Raw genomic sequence first — 24515 nt, forward strand, 5'->3', positions numbered from 1 at the left:
CACAAGCTATGAACAATATGAACCCACAAAGCTTTTCCTATAAGGCACATTACAGTTAAAATTGAACACGTTTGATTTTTAATAATCCTACCACTAACAGAATTTAAGGCAGGGCTAGGGAGAAGAGTATCAGCCTAATCTGCTCCTCCTCCACTACTCAGGAGATGTAAAGGAGAGCTCCTAAGCCACTCAGCAATATTGCCCCCAATTAAAAGGGATAACAGAGGGCAATCCCTTTCATCCATTTCAGCAATCATCACACAAAGGTAGTTGTGATGATCATCTCCCTACAACAGGCAGTAACACCTCTGCAGCCTTAATTACACAAGCCTGGCTGGTCTCATTCAGCCTCCTTTCATCAGGAAGGAATTCCCTTTCCCTGCACTTGTCTGAATTGATTCTTTCCCTCAAGCGCAGGTACAGTATCTCAATATTTTTATCAATAACTTGAACGATGATATCAATACTCTTTGATACCTTCACCATAAATCGCAGATAAAAGACCTTAGCCTCTGCTGCTTGTTGTCTTGTTTTTGTTTTTTTTTTCCTGGATGCATGTGATGAAATCCTATGATTCCATTTACATCTTATTTCCATGGCTTGATGCACTGATGAGCTAAGAACTTCCTGCTTTAATTGGGACTGGAAGAGGGGAAAGAAAGCCAAGACTAAAAATAGAGGGGGGGAAACCAAAACGAAAGTCATGCGTAAGATAGGATATTCTCCTCACAGCTTCTGAAAGCTGCTTTCCATTTATAAAGCAGTAATAGTTTACATATATATTTCAATCACTCCTTCCTATTTTGCACAGTTATTCTGAGCAATCCAAACATATGTTTTAAAATGGAAGCATTTGTTTTCCTTTGAACAAAAATAGAATATGTAGCTTAACAGATGAATTATAAGTGCTTCGTAATGGAAGTTTCTTCAAACCTTACACCCGCATTAAGTGTGGCTTTGCAGCTCATTTTCAGCAGCAAGCTCTTACTGAATGCCTGCCTCCTCATCACAAAGATGAAGAAAAAAAATCTTAAATCCCAAAGCAAAGCTGTCTGTCAGACAGGTGTGACCATCCATCCACATGTAGGTACCTCTGTTACCACAAACCTATTTCTGAAGACAGCAGCATGAGACTAGGTCACTACCTCATGGATAGCTTCAGAAGAAGACAACCAGCCAAAAGCCAAATTCACAAAGCTGCAAGCGATGATCACCTGACAAGATTTTCCTTCTTGCATCTGACAGCGCCCAGCCCAATGGCAGCGAGAGGATCTAAGCTTCCCTCTCCTGTTGACAAAGCATTCCTCATGGTAGGGCTGGCATGCGGCTGGAACCCGCAGGATGCTCACTCACCACAACACGCCCACTGGTTCAGCTGGGTACGACGAGCCCCATTCCTCAAGCAGATCTTACATCTGCCTACATGCAAATCGGCTGGAGACCTGAAAAGGAGTGTGCCTCCAGAAATAATTTACAAGATTAGAAAATGGTGGGATATTCCAACTCCTTGGACAAAGCATCAGCATCCAGCAGCACTTGCTCACTGTGTCAAAGAGTGGTAAGATCCAAACCATTTCACTCCCTGTGCTCTCCATTAAAAGCCATTCTGTAAGTCATGGCGTTCCACATTTAACATCACCACAACCGAAAAAAAAGAAAAAAGCTTTTCACATTGAAATACCTAGAATAAGTAGTGCTGCATAACTATGCTGCATCCATGCCCCACAGACGTTACGATGTAAATACTGGCCAAAAGCATTATTTACTGTGGAGCTGCACCTTGTGTTTGATCGGGGCAGCTGTAAGGCACATTGGGTGTAAGTAGTCCTGCTGCCTCCAAGCATGCATTATTTGACCTCCACCTATTACCAAGTGAAGTGTGGAGAGATCTAAGATACTGCTTGAATAGAGACCCCAAAACTTTATCTTAATTTCAGAAAAGCAGTCCAATTAAGAAGTCCAGCTGGCTTCTTCCCTATGCGAGATGTAGAACAGTGCCATCAAGTATCTGTCCAGGTAACTGCCATGCAGAAATCTTGGGTCTTACTTGGCTACGGTGCTCTTCTGTGGAGATTGGATCAATGAAGGCACTTAACTGTTCTTCTTTCTTCTGTTCAAAGATCACATTTATACTGAACATGGTGACTTCAGCAGGTTTTTGGAATTTGAGGAATTCACAACATTTGACTAGTTTATCATCACCCGGAGCACTACAGAGCACAAGGCATCATAACAGGTATTTGGCTGTATTTGTTACACCAGGCTGCAGTACAGACAGGTAACAAACCTCAGCTCCACAAAGGGCCTGCCCCAGTGGGGCCAGAAAACTGGTGGAAGCCTGACACCCCCAATAACTCACCTGGTTCAACCAAGAAAGAAACAAAGCCAAGACCAGCTCTTCGGCAGGAGGCAAGTTAGTTCCCAGATCCTCTCTCACCACTGAGAACAGCAAAGAATGTGGGTTTCAAGGGGAACCCCCCCTCCTCAGAGGGGAGAAGGGCTTGGGAACACAGAAGTCTGCTGCACCTTGGCAGGAAGTAAAATCATTCAAGAAAACATGCCATTTGTGAGGATTTGAAGGAAGAATTGCAACAGAGTTTCATTTTTGGAATATTGAGAAACGACAATTAGCTTCATCACCATACAAAGCAAATCCCACAATCAATATTCAAGTCTTACACACCATGTGGCAACTGCACCACATTTTGCAATGTGTCCCTAAGCACAGAACAAACATCTGTAAAGAGCAGGATTAAACATAAAAACAAGAAAAACAGGACTGTGTAGTATTCTCTGGAGATGGATGCAGTGGGAAGCAATGCAGCACCAGAACACGAGTCAGATTTAATCAACTTTTTAAGCTCAGGATAATGTGTTATCATGCTTTCCTGGAAGACTAATACTAAACTGCAAGTTAATTTATATGCTTTCTGGACAAGAATAAAAGGATGAGATCAGCAACAATTTATGCATTTCAAATGAAAGACAAAAATTGCCCACAAGAGAGTTATAAAAAGCACTTCTTCCCTTGGCTGCTGTTTTCATTACAGCCCTCTTCGGAAACCCCAGAGCCGAAGGCTCAGCTGCTGCACATCCTGGGCAACACAGCCACTGTCACCTGGGCTCTGTATGCTGATGAGCTATTTTTCCCCGCAAATTGGGAGGGAATCAAAATTCCTTGTTTCTGTTTCACTCATGATTGCATGACCCCTTGGAAGCCTTATTCTTTGCTTCGGAATAGTTTTAAGCATTATGAAGAGTTTGATATACAAGTGCTGGCTCTTCTGAGTTCCACCAGATGAAGGTGGAAGTTAGTTCAAGTTCTTTTGGTTTTGCTCTCGAAGGAAATTTTGGAAAAATTGAAGGAACTTTTGGAAACAGAGCCGGGTTGCGGCGGAGATCGATGGGGTCAGCAGCACGTTAGGTCCGGTGGCAGTCTGCTTTAGACAGCCACAGGTACCGCAAGCACCACAGCACGAATCGACACGGAGACCATTGGGAGGGAAAGGGGGAGGCAGAGCTCAGCAGAAGCGTTCAAGCAGCAGGAGGAAAGCTGCAGCTCTTCGAGGCTGCTCCTGACTATTTCGCTGTGCTGAGAAAAGCCTGTGAGCATTCAGTCCAAAACGAGAAACCCCCCGAGGGGCCCTGCCTCCCCCCCCGCTACTCACAGCGCTGCTTGTGCACGATCAGCTTCATGGAGGCGGCGCGGCCGGCAGGACCCCCGGGAGCCGCCCGAGACGCGGAGCCGGGCTGAGGGCAGAGCCGGGGCCGCCGCCCGCGTTTGTGCGGGGCCGCCGCTCCCCGCCCGCCGCCGCCCCATTGGCGCAGGGCGGGGCCGTGCCGGGCGGGCGCCGCCGCATTGGGCGAGCGGCGGGGGCCTCGCTCCGCCCGCGGTGGGAAGGGGGGGGGGGTGGGATGGCGGTGGCGGCCGGGCGCTGCCGAGCCGGGCCCCCCGCGCTGGGCACTTACGTGGCCGGTGCCGCCTGCCCGAGTCCCTCCGGCGGCGCAGCCTGCACTTCTTGGCCGGCGAGCCGTGGCCGGGCGGCGGCTCCGTACGGAGCAGCAGCGGGTGCGGCGCCTCCCCGCAGCCGCCGTTGGCGAGCGGCTGGCCGGGCGGCGGGCGGCCGGCGTGCAGCAGCCCGCCGAGCCGCGAGCAGGACGAGGCGGCGGCGGCGGCGGCGGGCTGGGCGCGGAGCTGCTCCCCCATGGCGGCCGCCTCGGCCCCTTTGTCTGCCGGCTCGGCCCCGGCTGGGCGCGCCGGAGCCTCCGCTCACGCCGCCCGGGGATGCGGCGCCCGCTCCCCCCTCAGCCCGGGGACGGCGCAGGCGTGGTGGCCGCAGCGCGCTGCGGAGGGGCCGGGCCCGCCGCGCCCCCCCCGGCACCTGCGGGGCCCTCGGGAACGCGCCCTGGGGGGGGGGGGAGGAGGCGCGCTCCCGGCACGGAGCCGGCGGCAGCGACCTTGGAGGCGCCCGGCCCGGGGCTCCGCCTGGCCCCCGCCCCGCCGGGCCGCGGCCGTGCCCTGAGGAGAAAAGAAGGTCGTTTGTGGGGTGGCCGCCGGCGAGCCCCGCGGCTCCTCCTCGCACCCGAAATTAGCGCTGTGCGCGGTGCCCCCGGGGCACGGAGCCACGCCGACCGCCTCCTGACAGGGATGCCGGGCTGGAAAACGGCCTCCAGAGAGGGAACGAGGAGCCCTCCTGCTGCCTGAGCCCGCCGGACCATACGCACGGCACCGAGAATGAGCCGTGCGTGAAGCCGGGGAAGTGAAAAGTGTGTCTGAGAACAAACAGCACGAACGATTTTCCTCATAAAACCAGTTTCTGGGGAATCAGGATTGTCCTCATGATACACCAGCAACTGCTGCCATCGCCAGCCCCGAGGCAGCTGCCCTGAATGGAGGCAGTACACATTTACTGCTAGGAGCTGTAGGACTTCCAACTGTGGAAGTCACCAAGAACTCACCACCTTACTGAATGACATATAACTCAACCCAAGACCACTGTTCCCTGGGCTGGCATTCAGGGACCTGCACAGCTGTGTTTGCAGTAGGCAGCTGGCTGGCAAGGGTTTGTACATGGTATTTGGGACCGCTCAGGTCATGAGGAGTCCTTGCTGCTTCCATCCCCTGGCCAGCAAAGGCTGTTGCCGTCTCCATCCATGACCCAGGAGCTTACCGCACACACAGCCAGCCCGATGCAGAGCAGATCTTCCTCCAAACCTGTTTTTCTCTGCAACTGCAGCCGAACTGGGAGTAGACGCGTGGGCACTTACCACAACTCGGCTGAAGGGCGGCAACTTTTTACCTTACCCCACCAAAGCAAAACCACTTTTAATTGCATGCTTATGTTTCCTTGTGGTAGGAGAAGCAGCCCTTCTGCTGACTCTGCAATGGAATGTAGTACCTGGTTCAAGTACTGCATCCAACCTTAGGCACTAAACTTCCAGAATAACTAACAAAGGATAAAACAACAACACTGGAAAGGGAAGATTTGAAGGGATATTCAAACCTGGAATGGGTAACAGCAAAGGAAATATATTGTGGCTGCTGAGAAACAAGAAAGAATTCATGAATGCTAGCTGCAGTATGGGAATTTTGATTTAGACTTGAGGCAGGTATTTCCTAGAATGAAGTTAGAGAAGCATTAGATGCTTTGAAGGCCTGGCCTAGATAACTTTTTGAGATTCTTTCCAATCTTATATTTCTAATATTTCCCTAATGTTTTGCTGTAGACACTGCACAATTATGTCCAGGGTAAAAGTGGAATGGATTGTGCTGAATGGAAGGAGGAGGTTAGGACAACATTCTGTTAGGATATGATCCACATCAGTCACAAGTTCAGAGGCAATACAACAAGAGGAGTGTCACCCACAATTAATATTGGAGAAAATATAAACATGGAGAAATGTTAGAGTGGTCCAAATCAATCAACAGGTTTTGCATACAAGGACAGATTCCATTCTAAGTGCACAAGTTGCCCTAATCTTGTAAGCTTTCTGTCATGTATCAACAAAAACACTTTCCAAATTTTTTGCATTACTGTGGAAAGATTACATTTCAAACTAATGTGCTGCTTTACCAAAACAATTTCAGACTCTTGTACGGACGAATATCACACGAACTGATTTATGTACTTCAAAATACCACTTTTTTTTTTTGTTTGTTTGTTTGTTTTAGTTTACATTGCTTCATTTTGAAAAGCTTTTAAAAAGATTTTACATAGCCTCTCAATTTTAGTTTCAGAATTCTTCCCCTCTTCTGTAATGCAAATTAAGACAAAATGGATAAAATTAGAGGATGTTTAATGCATCATGATGACCTGTGAGGGTTTAAAATGAAGGAATCTCATGCCCTGAGGTGTACATAGTATTGCTATAGTGTAACTAGTCTAACACTGACTCACTGCATATTATTTGGATGGCAAACATTTCATCCATTATTCCATTCCTGCCTGCACTTCAGATGCCCAGCTTTGTATCGCCTCTACTTATTTGTTCATAAACACACGGAACCAGGCTGTAATATTCTAACTCTATAAGTCAGTTCCATCAAACTAGCAACCACATCATGGTTAAGATACTTTACCACAGGAGCAAAAGCCCTGTACCCCAAGCCCTACAGTTTCAAGCCCAGTGGCAATGAGGGGAACAAAAAAAGAACAAACACACAAGCAAAAAACAACAAACGCCCACATTCAAGTGTCTTATAATCAGGCAGGCAACTCTGCCTGAAATTTTCAGGAATTTCTTGCTCATTCTGTGTGGCTCGCATATCCCCAGATTGAGGCAAAGCTGAAGCAAGCACCAAACAGGTGCAGGCCACATGTAAACCCAGTACCCAAGAACCCCCTAAAACTGCAACAGAGCACCGGTGTTATTCTAATTCAAAGCCAGTCAACTACAAAGCTTTGGTCATATTCTGGAGAGAAGTGGTAATAAGGAGCGACATCTTTTATAAGAAGCAACATCCTTCCCGAATTATACAAACCATACTATGCAATGTGAAGAGTGTAAGGAAACAGACTTCTGGTTTAGCTGCCTGCAGATTTATGTCCGAGGGATTGCTGGCACTCTGCCATTCCTGCTTACATTTCCATTCAGGTTACTTCTATTTTTATCCTGTTTCTATACTACAGGAATGTCATACCAGTTTATACCAGTTCTTATTCAATTTTTCCTCTTAGAAAATAAATACAGCACAGCTTAATTAACATTAAAAATATTGGGAACATTGCTTTCAAAAATCAGATACTGTTGATTTGTTTCAGCTACATTCACATATTCACACATATCTGAAGGAAAGTGCCATGTCCACGAGTCCAGTCCTTTTTTTCAGATTTCTTTTCCGATTTCTTCAGAACCCGGGGAGGGATTACTTTTTTTTTTTTTTTTACTGAAACCATCCATTCTTTCCCTCCCCACCCACCTCTTGGCTCTTTTCAGTTATGCCTTCTATGACACTTAACAACTGTTTTATTTTGCGAAGAGCTGCTCTGTTCCTCTACACAGCCAAAGCTCATCTCCCCACCACTTGGCTCAAGGGAGAGGAAGACAGAGAGCAGCACTCTAAGCAGAAACCTAGCATGGTGGTCTGAAAAGCCATCAGGAAAAATGTTCTTTCACTTCACTGATGACAAATTGTGCACTGATAGACCTCTAAGCCCAAGCCCACAAGCTGAGTGTCCTGGCAAGGCAGGATGAAGGCTGCCTGGGAAGTTTTTCTAGGACACCACCTGTATATCTGACAACACTAGCTAAGACATGGGAGTAACAGTTAAGAGAGTACACAGGCATAGTCGGGCCTCACCAGTCTGTCCATTCAGACTTTTTGCTGGCTGAGTGGTTTCCACAGATATTCTCAGGAAGATCTGAGATGACGTTAAGTTTGTGGTTGCCCTCTTTCAAACAAACTGAAAAAAGCATGCAGCAGTCACAGAACAACCCTTCCTTGCTAAAGCTTTGCCTGCCAATACCTCTGTTTCTCTGTGCCCAACCAGACAATTACATCTTAATTTACAGGTGTTTACTCTCCAGCAGAGCTGTTGGTGTCCATCTTTTATACAAAACAAAAACCTTCTGTGGCTTAGTTCAGACATTTCAAATAAAACTCCCCTAATCGGTAAACCTTTAAAATCAAGTCCTTGATTATTGCTTAGGAGTACAAGTCAATGATAACGAAGTAGGTGTTGGAGATGAATCATAGTTTTCCATGCCATAGTTCCTATTTTGCAGTTTGCTAAAAAAAAAAAAAAAAAAAAAAAAAAGCTGAAACCAGGTAATGGATTCAAACTATTACATATGTAAAAAGCTGAAAATCTTGTTGCAAATACACTCTCCTTTGGCCCCATTCATTCACCCACTCTCTCTTTGCTTCCTGAGTACTTAGCTCAGCACACTTATCTTTACACTTATCTTTAAATACACAAAATTTAATTGGAAAACATGCAACTTCACAACCCACTGATTGAGAAATAGTGTTCATCATTGTAAAAAATGATTGCGACAAGTGGTGGAGCATTCAGCAGAGAAAACAATGGCCTTTGCTCTATGACTGCTACCCTGTAGACAACTATCCTCCTGTAAATACATGTACTGGTTTTGCTTGGCTGAATGTATTTATGGTGTTTCTTTCAACCCAGTGTTTTTATATCACCCATTCATCAAAATGCCATTGGTAAAGAAGTGACAGTTTCAAAACAAGCACTCTGCAATACAACAACAGAATAGTTGACAATTACAACTGACAACTACAAAAAACTCTTGCTCATCCAGCACTACCAGATACAAAAATTACCTGGTTCACCTGTCAAAATTCAGCTGCACTGAGATTTTCCACTTGCATTGTTCTGTATTCCCAGTGCTTAAATGCTGACGTGAAATTCCCACGGATATTAAAGATCATGGATTAAGTTAAAACAGGGGACTGGACCTATGCGGGTATGCGGGAGAAGAAAAAAAGGCTTCTCTCTGAACTGTTCTGTCCAGACACACCTTCAATTCAGAGAGAACTGGATTAGCTCTCCAAGGACATAAAGGACACAGGTTCCCTCTTCCAAACATTAGTTTCCTTCTTCCAAACTAGTCCACAGACTGGACTAGTTTGGAAGAAGGAACTGCATAAGGGAAATATCACACCTTTGGCATTGCTCCTCAGTCACCTTCAGGAGCAGGGAGATGTCCGTCTGAACGAGCATTTAAGCACAGGGCAACATCCAAACGCCACAACTAAGACTAGAGTTAAACCTTCAGTACCTCAACCATATGACTTTGCTTTCAGATAATTAAACCAAAGGTTTACCTATGGTTTTGATGCAGAAAAAACACTTTATATAAGTCCTTGTGAGATTAAACTAAAATGACAGACACTAAACACTCAAAAGCTAATCTTTTTTTAAGTATCTTTTTAAAGTCCATGTTTGCAAAGAACTAGAATCTTGTGTAGGAAGGGGCTGTGCTATAAATGACAAATTTGTTCCTAAAAGCTCCAGCTACCTAGTAACAAAGAAGAGAAACAACCAAACATTATGCTAACATTGGGTAAGTTTGCCATAGTTACATCCTCTGATATTTCTGGGATTGGTGATCTTTTAGAGTAAATATTACAGTGAATAGTCTGTTGTGTGCAATGAATTTGGTTTTACTCAAGAAGCCTATTTAGAGATTTCAGGTTTTCACGTGGTCAGTACAAACTATGTACACAAACAAAAAAATCTATAATTACAGACTTCTGTCTTCTCATTAGATACACTGTGAAAAGAAAAATAAAGTAACTTGCAGGGTTTCTCCTGTATAGGGGATTTGCACTTCACTGCAGGAACCTTCATGTTACCAAAATATTTATTTCCTTGTAATAAAACATAACTTATCATCCATATGCACACTTAGTCTAATGGGAACTTAAGACCCACAGAAATCATCTTGGTCATCAAAATAAGTTTTTTGAATCAATGACTAATCTGAACAGGTCAGAAAGATGTACACCAAGTATCCAATATCTTGTAAGATGTGACTGGACATCTTGGGACCAAAGCATTCTTTTGACACTCACACATAATGTCCTGATGATGCACATTTAGACTCCTGAATCTCATGAACACCGCTAACCAAATATGTTGTATTTATCCTCAACTTTGACAAGGAAGTCAAAGGAAGCTACAGAGCTGTTTTTTGTGCCAGCCATTTCACAGATGGGAAAAGAAAACAAAAGCATTTTATATCTCACATACAACAGGAGAGAATGATTTTTTTGCTTGTTTGTTTCTAAGACCTCTGTATATCCACTCAAAGCAGAAATGATGGGGTAGGATGTTGGTCTCCAATACTTCTTGCCTAACTGCTCTAAAATCATCAAAAGATCAAAAGAGCCTTGGACCTCATCTTCATTCCATCACCTCTTAGAAGAGGGGAGAGTGGAGAAAGAGAGCTAGCACACAAGCCAGGAAGGGAGGTACAGCTACCCCGCCACGTGAAGGCATGACATAAGTACTGCTACAGTAATCATGAGGCAACAGTGGTTGACAACTGCAAATAACAGAATCCCCAGAAGTAACACAGTATGATCTTGTTTTCATTCACAGGCACAAAACAAGTCTAATATAAAGCGAAACTGATATATCTGACCTAAAACCCTAATCTAGTCTGATTTATGACTTCCTTATTATACCAGTTTTCATACCTTAGATTCTCTCAGAGCACATAAACTAAACAATGTATAGATAAAACCAATTCATTTTAATTCCCACATTTTGATGCAAATGCAAACAGCACTGAGCTGACACACCATGACTGTTTTTCATAGGATTAGGAAAGACTACTTAATCAGTGAAAATGCTTAATAAAAAGTTTACTGGGATCTCTTTCCCGCAGAGAGAAATCAGGCCGGAGCTCTAGTTTCAGGAAATTAGAAAGTCTGTGGTTAAAAACAGGGAATTAGAAAGTCTGTGTTTAAAAACAAACAAAACAAACAATCTTCCACGCCTTCCACCAAGCAAGTTTAAATTTGATTACAAGCAGATTGATTTGAGTCACAGCACAGACTGGTGTAAGGGAAAATGGAAATGGCATAACAGTTTAAATGCTCGGTACTTATGTAGCGCTCTGTACCCAGAGATCTTCAAGCACTTCACAAACTGTGAAAAACTGTTCTTCTCACCTCTCATTCAAAGAGAGAAAAGCAACAATTAGAAAGTAGTGAGAGAGCAGAGAAAGGACAGTTCTCACCTCTAAACTAAAACCAGTATTGGGATCAGATTGACCCCAAAATGGAAATGAAAATACCCAGGCCCCCTCAAGTGGAAAACATAGCTGGAGGATTCCACAATCATTCTCAGATTTGTACTGCATTTGCCCAGACAAGGTCAGCAAGATTCCAACTCTGTTGGAAAAACATCAGAAATAAATATCTTAATTTTCTGAAAAGGAATTCCTGTTTATCTCAAGCCAAACACAGATTCAACCAACAGCTTCAGTTCCCCAGAAATTGTATTCCCAGCAAACTGTCTATCAATCTAGCAGAAATTGTATCCACGGCAGTTTGTCTATTAATCTAGCAATGTTTTGGATTGGCTGATTAGCAGTCAAACTTACATTTCATCAGACAGAACATGCTGTCTTCCATTTGATATGGCAGGGCCCTGGAAAGACTCCTCCTTCAAGCTACTTATTGAAACCAGGATCCATTTCAGTTTTTTGTTGTTGTTGTTTGTTTGTTTTGTTTGTTTCTTAAAAACAACAATAAACCAAAAAAAACAACCTTGCTTGCAGTTTCAACAAATTAACTCATCAGTATTAGCTTCCTTTGCTGAAGCTCCTTGAGCCTACTAGAAACACACATTTTCAGCCCACCAACATCTTGTTGTTCTGTTTGTAACATTCAGTGAAAAGCTACTTATTTATCTTTGCCTGTACATCCACCTAAGTTATGGCTGTTACCACTGTGATCAAAGTTCTAGGCACACAGGTTACTGACCTCCAAACACACTGTTTGAAGTCCTTGTTTGACATAATCTGTGCTATTCTCTACGTCAATAGTTATTCGATCCGTTGTCTACTCCATTTACAACTGAACAAAAGCAAAGGAATAGAAACTACTAGTCAAGGCACTGCTCTTAAGCCATTTTCCTGTCGCAGTGATGCCTAATAAGAGGCTAGTGTTCCCAAGTCTGTGGTCTGTGTTCTCTTCCCATCATAAGCATGCATCAGTGTTAGCTGTGGTTTTGTCAGATCAGACTGGCATTATGATATATACCTTATAAGCTGTAGCAAAAGGGGAAAAACAAACACAAAAGAAGGGGCAGGGGGAGGAGGAATGGAGAGGGAGAGAGAGTTGTGACCAGCAGCCTTTCACAGCTGCTTTTTAAGGAAGCATTTGTTGGGGAACTACTGTGAAGTTGCATACTCCTTGTCTTTCATTTATGCTTTAGTAATTCCTTCTCGCGCTCTCTTCCTCTTCTCTAATGCAGAGAAGACAAGTAAGCAGCACTCTCTGGAAACATCCAGAACAGTATCTACAGCATGGGGGCTCAAGCAAAGTGGATCTGGGCTGGATAACTAAGGCCATACTTGGGAAGAGGTGTAGCAGTGCCAAGCTGTGCTGTCATCTCCATCCATTTTGTGACAGAGCACAGTTGGCAGTGACCCCACCATTTTGGCTGGTACCATTGTGTGTTCAGAATCGTGAAATTACCAGAATACCACTATAAATTCTATTACTATCTGCAAGCTAAACTAACTGAGAAAAAGCAAGCTTACTAAAATTAAAAAAAAATGGCTTTCTAGGAGTAGATCCTAGCTAATATTCCAAATGGTGATGGCCTAACAGGAACGCATGCAGTCAGTAATGCCCAGTATGTTTAGCCTTACAGAAGTCCACAATATGGAAAGCACTGTTCTTCCAAATTACCAAACAGTGTGTTCAGGCAAAAAGAACGTGGAGTTACTTGCTCAGACATAAAGCTTATCATTATTGAGGTTAGGACTCCATTCCATTCTCTCCTAAATAGTCTTAGGATAAGCTATACCAAAAACAACCATATCAAGTACAACTCCCACACGGCATTTAGGTTCTTATTGATACAACACTGCACGTCTCCATAAAGGGAATTTTACTAAGGTACTGTGTAGGAAAGGAATTTGCAGGTGGCTCCGCACTGTTTCACACGTCCCTGGATTAGAGATAATGAGGAAACAAACAGTAGAAGCAAAAACTTGAGCAAGGTCGAGATAAAATTGGCTACAGTGTTAAAGATGAGCTTTGGGGCAGTGGCTAATTGCTGGCAAGGCTCCAGGTACGTGTCTGAGGGTCTCTAATCTCCAATTGTATGGCAGATTCGGGCATGTGGACAGCGCATGGGGCTACAGGGAAAGTATATGTAGTAGTGAAAATGGGCAATAAACGCCTTCTGTTCAAGAGCCATCAGGAGTTCATGTCTTGCATCCCTTCAGTACTGTATTGACCCCAAGCAAAGATGGGATGGATCCTCCCATCTTCCCCATATCAACGTTCTCCATTATATTCATCAATCAATTTGTTAAGAACTTTGGTGTGAGAAGTTTATTCATAGGAACGTTCCTGTGATAAGGCTTTAATGAACCACTGTTTACAGTTTCCAGATGCAAATAAATACCTACCACGCTAGATTTTTCTTGTCCAAGTCCAGTGCTGAGATTCTCAGTGGCCATGTTAAAGGCTGCTTTAGACACCCAGTTGCTAGCTATACCATCCACCTAAAACTGAAAACAAAACATCAGATAAGCAATTTTGGCATGTGCAGCACATTCTCAAGCAGCACTATGACATAATGTGTAGGGTACAGCTATATTTGTTATATCTGAAATCAAGCCTCATGTTTATTTGCAACATCTGATTAAAACAATAATAATACTACAGCATCTATTTCTGAGTCATTTGTCTTGGGTAATTTATTTACTGAGAGCATGAGTCACACAGTTAGAAATGAGTCATTCTCTAACTTTATATTAATATTACCCTTAGAATCACAGGATTCCTCCTTACCCATAAATTGTTGCATGCTTTGGTTCTTTTCACAATGCCAGAATGCTGGTTTATATAGAATATTTAGGTTAGCTGTTGGAACAAGCATCTTCACTTTATGTAATGCCATTCACCCAGAAAGATCTTATGATGCTTTATAAATGTGTGTATTTTCAAATGTGTATGAAGATTGAGTTTTTTGTATTCTTTGTTGCACCCATATATATGGTATGGTATTCTCATGGTAGCATGAGAACACATGGCAACTTTATACAGAAGCACCTGATTGGAACTGCAAGCAAATCCTTCAGTCTTTTGAAACAGCACAGGGGAAACTGAGAAACATCAAGGTTTCACTGGCAATGGAATCTGGCTATTTACGTCTCTGTTTTTGCAAAATTGGGTTTACCTTCTGAGAGTCAGATCAGCCAGAGCTTGGTAAAACTCACCATTTTGGTGGAAACCTTTCAGTTTCCTCAGATTAGCTGCGTGCAAACTCTGAGTAAGGAAGCCTGGCCTGTTTGAAAACTTCACTCATCCTTGGCTGGAGCATGTTGTGACAGCATGAGGCAGAACAACATCAAATGAAGAACTCTACGTTGAACTACACTTGGAAATTCTCTACCTGTACAAGTCCGGATATGCCCAAAGGTAAGTATATCAGGCTGCATATTTGTATATCCAGCCAGCATATTTGACTTCTGGTTGAAGAACTGCCAAAGATGCAACTTGACAAGCAGCGTAGCCAATCTCTGAGGGCCTAACAGAAGAGAAGCAGCCTGGCCCTCCTGTCCCACCAGCATTTCTGCCTGCTCTTCTGCTGCCCCAGAATTTGTTTGTCCATGCAGATCTGCTTGTCAGTCTGGCTGAAAATAATGGTTTAAGAATGTATTTAAACAATTATCTGTTCATTAACCTTCCTTTTGAGAAGCAACTGAGACTCCATGCCTATTTATCACATTTAACCTGCCAGCCCACTTTCAGGGAAGATGGCTGTGTTTCTGTTCAGCACTGCATGGTACAAACCCAGGTCCTTTCTCTCAGGAGTACAACTCCACGCAGGACAGATGTTTGACATGTATTAAACCCCCTGCCTTTTCTCTTTCCTACAGGATAGGCACTGTGCATCCTGATATACTACTAAAATACAGGCTTTAGAAGAGTAAAAGGAAAAAAAAAGAGATGACTTCACACAGAAACAGGAAACGCCCTGGGTCATTTTCTATTGTCGAAGAGCCATTACTTTCAAGTGCTTTAGAGATAAGTCACTGGTTGAGAAATTTGTTTTCTAGATGTGCCTTCCTTGCTTTCTATCATGTTGTAGGATAACAGTGTCACTTAATACTACACGTTTTACTTTTATATCTAAACTAAGAGGCTAGTAAAGAAAGCAAGGTTCCTCCTGGGCAATGCAGGTTGTGGTCACGTTGTTTGGCTGTACCAAGCAGAATAACAGCACTTCCAGAACAAGAATTTAACCTATGCCTGAAACAATTCTGAGCACTTTTCTCCTCTCTTTCCAGGAAGCCCAAATCCAACATCTGAAGGTCAGTGGCGTGACTGTCCCACTCCATCCACATCTTCACATGGGGTCAGGGAGAAGCCCAGAGTGCCCAACGCCATGATGACATTCAGAGGAACAGTACGTAACGCCAGAGAACAGCACTAGCTTCTGAGGTCAAGACAGACAGTGGTGCTGCCAAGAATAAATGCAGCTATGTCCTGGGTATAAGAGCCAGACCAATGAGTAATACTACACTGAAATACTGTAGTGGCTGCACTGTAACATATCCTGCTCCTTGGATTTAGCCCATCTTACATAAGCAGTAATCTTCTGGCCCCGGAACCTCATCTTTTTGAAACACCTTACATTTTTGAGATACTACAGCATCCAGTCTTGCAGCTTCTGCATGAAACTAATAAATATGTATATATCTTAAGAAACATCTTGGCATTCAGCCAGTTTTACTACTTCTGCATTGCATTGTTCTGGGTTTGTATTGACCTCATGCTCTAATGTACTTCTTACTAAGTTTCAAGTAAAATGACAGAACAACGGGTGAAAATGTGATCATCAACAGAATGACTTCTATTGGTAAAATTTTCTGGGGCTGTTCTGAGGGCTCTGGAATCATTAGACCACTACGTATAGCCTAAAATGTATGTAACACTGCAAAAGAAGAAGCAGTATTTTCAAAAAAGTCATCCTAAGGATTAAAGCTTGAGTTCCTTGCAATATGAATAATTGCCATAAGAAGCTTAGAACTGAAATAGAACTTCTGAAACCTCTATTAGAAAAACAAAACAAAACAAAACAAACAAACAAACAAAAAAACACAAAAAAAACAAAGATATATTTCATTTTAGGAAAGTCAGTACTCAGATTTTAACATTAAATTATGGTTACCTATATTTATATTTGAACAGCTCTATGGCTGATTGAAAAAGAATCAGCAACACATCAAGATAAATAAAACTTTACTAACTACATCTGGAATTCATCCCCAGTCCTTCACCTGGAGACTATAAGCCAACACACAATCTGCAAAGAAAATAATTAATATATTGTAGAGCAAAATGCAGCAACAGGCCTAGTCCCAGACCTGAAGAAAGATACTACGCAAATATTTGCAGAACTTAGGCCCAGGTTTAGAAAAACAATACAAAGGCATTTCAGGGAACCAAACAAGATTTGGATTCACACTTAAAACACATGTTCATGAAATCTAAGCAGCATGTACAGACAACATTTTATGAAGCAGTGAGCATGCCTAGACTGTGTCTGTCCTTCTATATCAACAATGCTATCCAACAATTTTTAAAGAAGAAGGAAGGCAAAAACCTTGTCCAGTGGCAGTTAAAGGTGTAAGATCGTGGTGTAAGGATCCCACATCCTGGGATAAAGGTGTGAAGACAGAGAAGTTGGTGTGAGTTTTGCCACTCAGCAGATGATTCAATTTACCATTCCCACTGCAAAACCACTTCTTATGGTATCTCCTGAGACATCAGCATCATGTTGATTAGGAGGGAAGAATATTATATGTCTAGTCAATACTATCAATATTTCTGTTTGTGGATTCTCTGCCTACATCCCCAATTACGTAATTTCCAGTAACTCAAAAGTACCCAGCTTACATGATGCAGTGCAATCTTAACACAAAATGAGACAGCGTCCTGGAACTGGCTGAGTTAGAGTTAATGCTCCAGGATATGCCACAAATGTCCCAGAAGTTTTACTTATCAACCAATTCTATGGAAAAGCCATCTATGCAGATTTGTTCTTAATAACAATAAGCACTTCATTTAAGAGCAGTCCTTTTTTCTTGTGTAACTAAATTTTTACAAAATACTTTGACTGTGTATTTTAAACAATTGTTTTAATATTCACAACAGACATGGTAAACACCTGATAACCAACTACACCATTTGCTACATGACTATGAATAAATCAGACAAAACAACTGATACATTAACGGGACAAATACTTGTGTCAATGCAAAAACGTATTTCCCCATTTTCTCCAGCTAAGGCCACTTTTGCTATTATACTGACTAATATGGTATTGTGTTGCTTGGCCTGATCAACTGACTGATGTCCAAATGCTTCAGCTCCTTTCAGCACTAAAGCAACAAACCCTTAGCCACCGTAGTGGTCTCGAGGTATTTGTTGCCAGTTGCAGAAAGACCCTAGAAAAGGCAGAACAGCCAGTATAGAACAAGGCACTTCGTTACATGTTACATTAAAGGGTTGTTCAAATTACATGTTACATTAAAGGGTTGTTCAAATTAAAATAATCTAAGAAGCTAAGTACCCTCATATAGTTGTTAACCATTTCAAAATGCTAGATCAGACCTTCAAAGCAGTGATTGATTTTTTTTCTGTAGTATGATAATATAAATAATTTTGAGATGTTTTCAGTTACAAAATTAAATGGTTGATTACAGCTTAAATGATCTTTTTAGTTCAACAGAGAATTGTGAAATAAAGGACAGAACGAGTAATGAGAGGGTAGAGGGAGAAACAGGAAGAATTAGTGACAGCTTCTTTGTCTCAGCTACACTCTTAAAAAACACTTTAGTTAAAAAAGATTAACTAAGTCTGAAGTTACACAACTGAACAAAATAATCTCAGAAAATACACTCCAAACCTTCTCCTACGTAAGGCAATACATTGCCGCTCAACGAGTAATACTATCTTTATCATACACGAGTTTTTAAATAGAACTTCAAAGACTTAAAACCAGCGTGCTGATCACACGCAGCACACAAAACACAGGCATGGGACCAGGTGGCCAGGCTGCAGCTGAGCACAGCGTGCACACCATGTGGCATCCAGACAAGCCGTCTTAACTCCGCTGTGCCCCCAGCCGTGGGCCAATTGGGCTGGGGCCAATTCACCCCCAGGGCAGCATGCTGAGCCACCGGGCACCCTGAGGAAACAGCCACCGGGGAACTGGGGGAAAGGGAAGAGGCTCTGGCCACCCAGCCCAGCCCCGGTGCTGTCACCTGCTCTGTCTGGCAGTCTGTCGTGGCTGACTGAGGGAAGAAACGCTGTGTAAGTCTGCATTGGACAGCCACCAAACTTGCTGGTTTTCAGGTGACTGCCTCTGTGCTCCAGGGATGAAGGGAGAGCTCGGGCAGGCATACCCTGAAGCACAAAATTGCACTGAAGAATCCAAGCCATTTTTCTCTTCTGTTTGTGCCTTTTATGCTAGTCTCAAGGTTCCAGGCACCAGGAGACCATCTTCCACGGAAAACCAAATTGAGATGTTGTAAGGAATGAGCAAGAGGCAAAGTAAAGAAGCGGGTTGGTCATAGCAAAATGGTGTGGAACAAACTGGGAATTGAAAGCCCAAGGATATAGCTTGTTGCTTAGAAGGTATGGTGAAGGAAAGCATACCTATGGCACTAAAGAAAAATAAAAAGCAAATGAACAGCCTGCAAAGTGATGAGTTCATAAAATTAGCTGCATACACATGAGAAATTATGTCACCTGAAGGCAAATGATCGGGGTGGGACAGTGAGGGTACTTCTTCAAATTAAGGGCAGTGTGAAATGCTTCCACAACTGTGTAAATGACAAGATAAATAACGAGCACTGCCCTGAAGGATGGGGTGAAAAGGGGCTCATGCAGCAACTACCAAGAAGATAACTCAAGAATCACACCATTTCTGCTGAGACACCTGTGACAATAACCAGGAGCTTTCTGTGCCAATGAGCTCCAAACTAACCCTCACAGGAGGACTTTCCCAGCAAACAGACTGGAAAGGAAGCCTGTCTCTGTGAGCCAAATGCGGGAGAAGAACAGTGGACCCAGGACAATGACGGGATACTGAAGTACTTTGTTAATTCCCTGGGGAAGGTGAGTTGACTACAAAGGTACTGGAGCCAATCCTGGTTTGGCTGCTGCTCGGATGTGCTGAAGGGTTCTGGGCCAAGTCCCAGCAGTGCTGACTGTGTCTCTAATTACTTCTGACAGCTATGTAAAAGCCAACTGAGATAAGCTGTCTCACAAGGCATCTTATTACTCAGATGAGTAAACTATCCACAACTTTTGAACCCTGTCCCAAATTCAAGCAGCCTATGTTTCCAAGGATAACGGGGAGAGTTCTAAAAAGTCATTTATAAAAATCTTACCCCCTTGTGGAGTGACAACTTTGCTCCACAAGTTACAGAGAATTTGAAAAGAACATAATCAAATTTCAGAAGGTAATGAGTTAATAGTTTTGGCAGCAGGTATTTGTTGTAACTGGCTGTCCTTGCACAAACCACTTAAGGAGACTATATTGGTAGAATGCCATAAAGTTTATTTACATAGATGGTGTTTCATCATCTTTCACGCCAAAACAGGCTGGGTTGGTTATGCTGATCTAATGTTTTCTTTATCACAGTTTGTGTAAGGTTAGGAGCGCATGTTAAATTGTATTTTAGTTTGCTTTTTTAGAATGATGATGGTAGCCCTTTGAGATACTAGGTTAAGTTATGCAGCATGTGCAGTTTAATAAAAATAGCTTCAGAAATCTAGTGTTCAAACAAAACCAAAATGTTGCTTGTAGCATATCTTTTGCTATGCTCCTCACCTTAGCAAGAAAAAAAATTCTGATGGAAATAGTGCAACGTTGTTCAGAACATACCTTGCAAAATATTCTGCGAAGATCTTCAGCTTTCCTTCCCAGCAAGTGGAAGAGAAGAACTTTCAGGTTTGCCCCAGAAGCAATTTTTTCCCTTTCTTTGACAGCTGTTCTCAGTCCCCTCCTGAAATGAACACAGGTTGTTTGGAATTAGCTGAGTTCAGTAACTTCTGTTCACAACAGAAACTAGGATACTTCTAAAAATTAGACTCAAAGAGTCTAAAAGAGCTTTTTTTGCTTATGTTTAGCAAACGATTTCAAATTCAAAGTTACATCATTTTGTGCTGTTAAAACAGAGCAACTCTTGCAAAATGGCCTGCATCCAAACCCAGATCCAATACGCATCTTTTGCTGATGACACAGCCTCTGTTTAAAGAACGATGGGATTTAAGGCAACCTCATCAAAGCTTGGTACAAGACCTGCGTAGACTGTTTTTTTTTTTTTTTTTTTTTTTTTTTTTTTTTTTTACCGAATTCCTTGCACTTACAAGGCGTTCTTTTATCCAAATGAAAAACAAACCTCTGGGTTCGTTAGTTTCGACTTGCCTTTTCCTTTTATTTCAACACACAGCAGACAGCCGGTCCTCGTTAGAGTTCAAAGCACTCCTGAGTGAGCCTGAGGAGAAACGTGTGGTGATTGTCGTTAGCGAGAGCTGCACGTCGGTTACCACCAAAGCTGTACGTTACCATTACTAGAAGAGCTGTGCGTTACCGTGCCCTGCCATTCTGGAACAGGATGATATCAGGACAGCGATTGGCATTCGCTGCTGCGACAAGAAAGCCGGCGGATTTCCCCCGTTGCCGTTCCAGGAGTCCCCCAGGCCGCTGCTCACAGCAGGCCCCACCACCTCCCGCCCCCCCCCGGACTACATTTCCCAGCGAGCCTTGCGCCGCCGCCGCATCCATTCCAGCGGCCGGCCCCTTCCCGGCTCCCAGCATGCCGCGCGGCGCGGCGCGCTGCCATTGGCTGGATTTGAAAAGAGCCCGCGGCCGGCCCGCTCTGAGGCGTCCGCTGCTCCCGGGGCAGGTGAGGGGTGGCGGGGCCGGGGTGGGGGTGTCTGTGCGGGTCGTGGCGCTGCCGCTGCCGGCCGGGGGCTCTGTCAGGGCGGCTGCCGGCCTGTGCTCACTGCGCAGCCCTCCTGGTGCGGCCCCGCGGCCGGCTGGTGCCCGTTAGGCGACGCGGGGCGCAGCCGTGTGCGTGCTGTAGGCGAACAAAGCGGCGGGCGTGGGGCACACGGGGCTGGGGGGTTGCTTTGTGGTCAGGAGCAAGGGGGCTCTGAAGCAGCCCTGCCGCTGTCTGCTCTTTAACGAGCGCTGCGTGTCCCCTGCTGCCTTTAGGGAGGTAGCAGCCGTACGGTGCTCTGGGGTAGGCATGGGGATGGGCGTTGGAAGGCTGCTGAGTCGCTGTGTCAGAAACAGTGGGAAGCCGGGCAATAAATAGTTGTCGAATTGCCAGGACACTTGCTGCCGTGGTGCATGAGTAACAGCCCAGCGAGCTACGGTAACGTGCAATAAAAGCTGCGAAGTCACCAACTGTCATGGTCACCAACTGTTAGGCTGTGGAATGTCTTTGAGTTCTGTCTCATGTTAAGCTACATTGGGTTATCTCCACAATTCCAACTATTTGTTAGGTCCTGTGGAGATAACTGTGCAGCTTGGATTAATCTTGCAAGGAGTTTTTATTCTAACTGGACACTAAATGCAAAATGTGACAAAGTGGATATGGAACAATGTGGCTATTCTTATTAAATAGTGTCTGTAACCATTTTCTAATCAGGCACTGTGGTTTTGGCAAGGTTGTGGTGCACACAAAAGGCTTTTTCCTGGTAAACAGTTGTGTTGTGGTTTAGCACAGCAGGCAGCATAGCACCCCACAGCTGTGCATTCATCCCTTCCACAATGAGATGGGAGGGAACTGGAAAAAAGTAAAACTCATGGGTTGAGATAAAGGAAGGGGAAATAATAAAATCAAAACAAGATGCACAATGCAATTGCTTGCTACCTGTTGACTGACGTGCGGGAACAGGGTAGGCAGCAGCTTCTCCCACCTCAGCCAACCTCCCCAGTTTTCTTGTTCAGCACTACAACACATGGTATGGGACATCCCTCTGGGCAGTCAGGGCCAGTTGTCCTGGTTCTGTCCCCTCCCAGCTCCTGGAGCACCCCCAGCCTCCTCCCAGGCAGGGCAGCAACAGAAGCTGAAAAGTCCTTGACTTAGTGTAAGCACTACTCTGCAACAACTGAAACATCTGTGTGTTATCAATGTTTTTCTTCTCCTAAATCCACAACATAATACCATACTAGGTACTATGAAAAAAACTAACACTGTTTTAGCTGGAACCAGGACAAGTTGCTTTTCACAGAAAACTGTGGCTGGTCTTAATGCGTTCTGATGTCAATGCTTCTGTCCAAGTATTGGAAGCTTGATGTGCAAGCCATGAACAGTGTGAAGAAAGCCTTCTCCTGAAAGAAGTTATGGGTGTCACTTAGCCTCATGTCATCTGTCAGAGTTTAGAAACTCTACATTATCTAGAAATAACAAACAAAATACTTGATATATCATCTTGCAGGATGGACCCAATTTGGGATGAAGATAAATTTTTCAGACCATCCTACATTACAAATGATGAGCTGCCTCAAAGAACAGGACCAATAAGTGTGGAAGATATTAAAGCAGATCTCTCTGATGAATTTTCGTTGGTTTCATCAAGCTCTGATACAAGCCAGGTAAGAAAGCTTTAAATGCTTACGTTATTTTGATTGTTTTAATAAATGTAATACTTTCATTGGTAAGAATCATTACAATTTTACAGAGGAGATGAAAAGCTTCCTTACTGTCCTTTTAATTTGAAGGGTATGCATAGGATAGACAAAATTGCGGTGATGCACCTAAAAGGTGCATCATCTTTACATGTGGATGAGGCTAATATCAGATCAGTGCAGCTTAATCATTTTGATTTTTTTAATGTATTTTGTTCTTGCAATGCAGTATACATGTGTGCTATAATATTATTTGTTTTGAAACTTTAGGTTATCACAGGGAACTCTTGTAGGGGTCTGAGTGCTTGTGAAAACTGACATAGTGAGTTATTTTCGCTTCCTGTGTCATCAAATGAGTCTATCCAAAATAGCCTAATGAAAACAGCAATGCCTTAACATGCTAGATATCAAACAGAATCTAGTCAAACTTCTAACTTCATTCTCATCTTTTATTTTAAGAGGAGCAGTTTGGAGTCTAAAGGACACATTGAAGTTTGCCTGCGTGTTAGGCCATTTACCTCATTGGAAAAAGAAAATGAATCACAGGTGTGACATTTATTTAATTAAAAATATATATGCATTTCCAGTAAGGTGAGCTTTTTACTGTTTTTCATGTCTGTTTTGCTTTTGCTTCCTTTTAATAGGACTGTTTTTTACTGGAGGATTCAACAAGTATTATACTGAAGCCCCCTAAAAATTCCTTGAATCGACTGAGTGAAAAAACTGCTGGGCAGCAGATACAGAAATTCACTTTTTCACAGGTAAATGACTTGTCTTTAAAAGCTTTTAAGTTATTTATGGGGGGGGGAAAAAAGGTTGCTTGAATTCTATTACTTAATAAAAGCAAAACAAGCAAACTTCTTTTAATCTTCTAGTCTAAGATTATAAACAAAACAATACCTGGTTCTTTAAAAGTCTTTAATGATTGATTGATTAAATAAAGATATTAACCAGTTTCTTGGTAATGTTCAGGTTTTTGGACCAGAAACAACTCAAGAAGAATTCTTTGAAGGTACAATGAAGCAACCAGTGCAAGACTTCTTAGAAGGATATAATCGTCTTATTTTTACATACGGTGTTACAAATGCTGGGAAAACATACACATTCCTAGGTATGAGTAATGACTTTTTTTTTTCTTGAACTAATGAACTAACTTTCTTCACTTAGTAAAGTGAGAAATTCCTTCTGGTAGTCATTCTAACTCTTTCATTTAGTGACACTAAATGAACCTGCGTGTTGGCTTCTTTTTAATATTAGCAAATATTAGCAAATTGCCTTTGAAAGTCTCATTCCATAAATATCACTAAACTGGCAGCAACTGGAGTCACTACCAGAATTTATGTATACATACAGTGATATTCATTTGTAAAGCTGTAACAATTTTAGTCAGGTGTCTTGAATGTCAGTGTGGGGCGGTGGGGGGTTGAGAAAAAATACATGTTCTACACACTTCTCACATCCTGGTATATAAGTCACTCTACAGCAGGCTAATTTCTTTTTTTTGTTGTTGTTGTTATTACATCAAAGTTACATATGTATCTTACATGCTGTTCCTTATTTGAAGAAAGTATATCCGAGTTTGTTACATTTGTCATAGGCAAAGAGCAAACATTTTAAATGTTTGATTACTTTAAAGTA

The 24515-nt window shown here is 43.1% G+C and overlaps 2 protein-coding genes across 7 annotated transcripts in view; one reads left to right on the top strand and one right to left on the bottom strand.

Annotated features, from left to right (window-relative positions):
* The window catches only part of PANK1 (pantothenate kinase 1), a 43616-nt gene extending 22623 nt beyond the window's left edge, over window positions 1-20993 (bottom strand). The window contains exons 1-5 of one of the 6 annotated variants that reach the window (XM_084526236.1): window positions 20830-20991; window positions 20606-20733; window positions 20121-20241; window positions 14437-14612; window positions 13624-13725 (exon numbers count right to left, since the gene is read on the bottom strand). Coding sequence is in view for 2 of the 6 variants with exons in the window: in XM_084526231.1 (XP_084382357.1) it covers window positions 3970-4207 (238 nt within the window). In the remaining 4 variants the exon portion in view is untranslated. Of the gene's footprint in view, window positions 1-3668; window positions 3949-3969; window positions 4351-13623; window positions 13726-14436; window positions 14613-20120; window positions 20242-20605; window positions 20734-20829 lie in introns of those variants that run through there. The other 5 variants (XM_084526235.1, XM_084526234.1, XM_084526233.1 and 2 more) reach the window with 5 other exon arrangements.
* A 45-nt stretch (window positions 20994-21038) lies between these two features.
* KIF20B (kinesin family member 20B) overlaps window positions 21039-24515 on the top strand; it is a 36307-nt gene continuing 32830 nt past the window's right edge. The window contains exons 1-5 of the mRNA XM_084525944.1: window positions 21039-21144; window positions 22688-22844; window positions 23337-23423; window positions 23522-23638; window positions 23850-23988. Coding sequence (XP_084382070.1) covers window positions 22689-22844; window positions 23337-23423; window positions 23522-23638; window positions 23850-23988 — 499 coding nt within the window. The 5' untranslated portion in view covers window positions 21039-21144; window position 22688. The remainder of the gene's footprint in view (window positions 21145-22687; window positions 22845-23336; window positions 23424-23521; window positions 23639-23849; window positions 23989-24515) is intronic.

Source organism: Aythya ferina, assembly GCF_964211825.1.
Source record: "Aythya ferina genome assembly, chromosome: 7".
In the NCBI taxonomy this organism is placed as follows: Eukaryota; Metazoa; Chordata; class Aves; order Anseriformes; family Anatidae; genus Aythya; species Aythya ferina.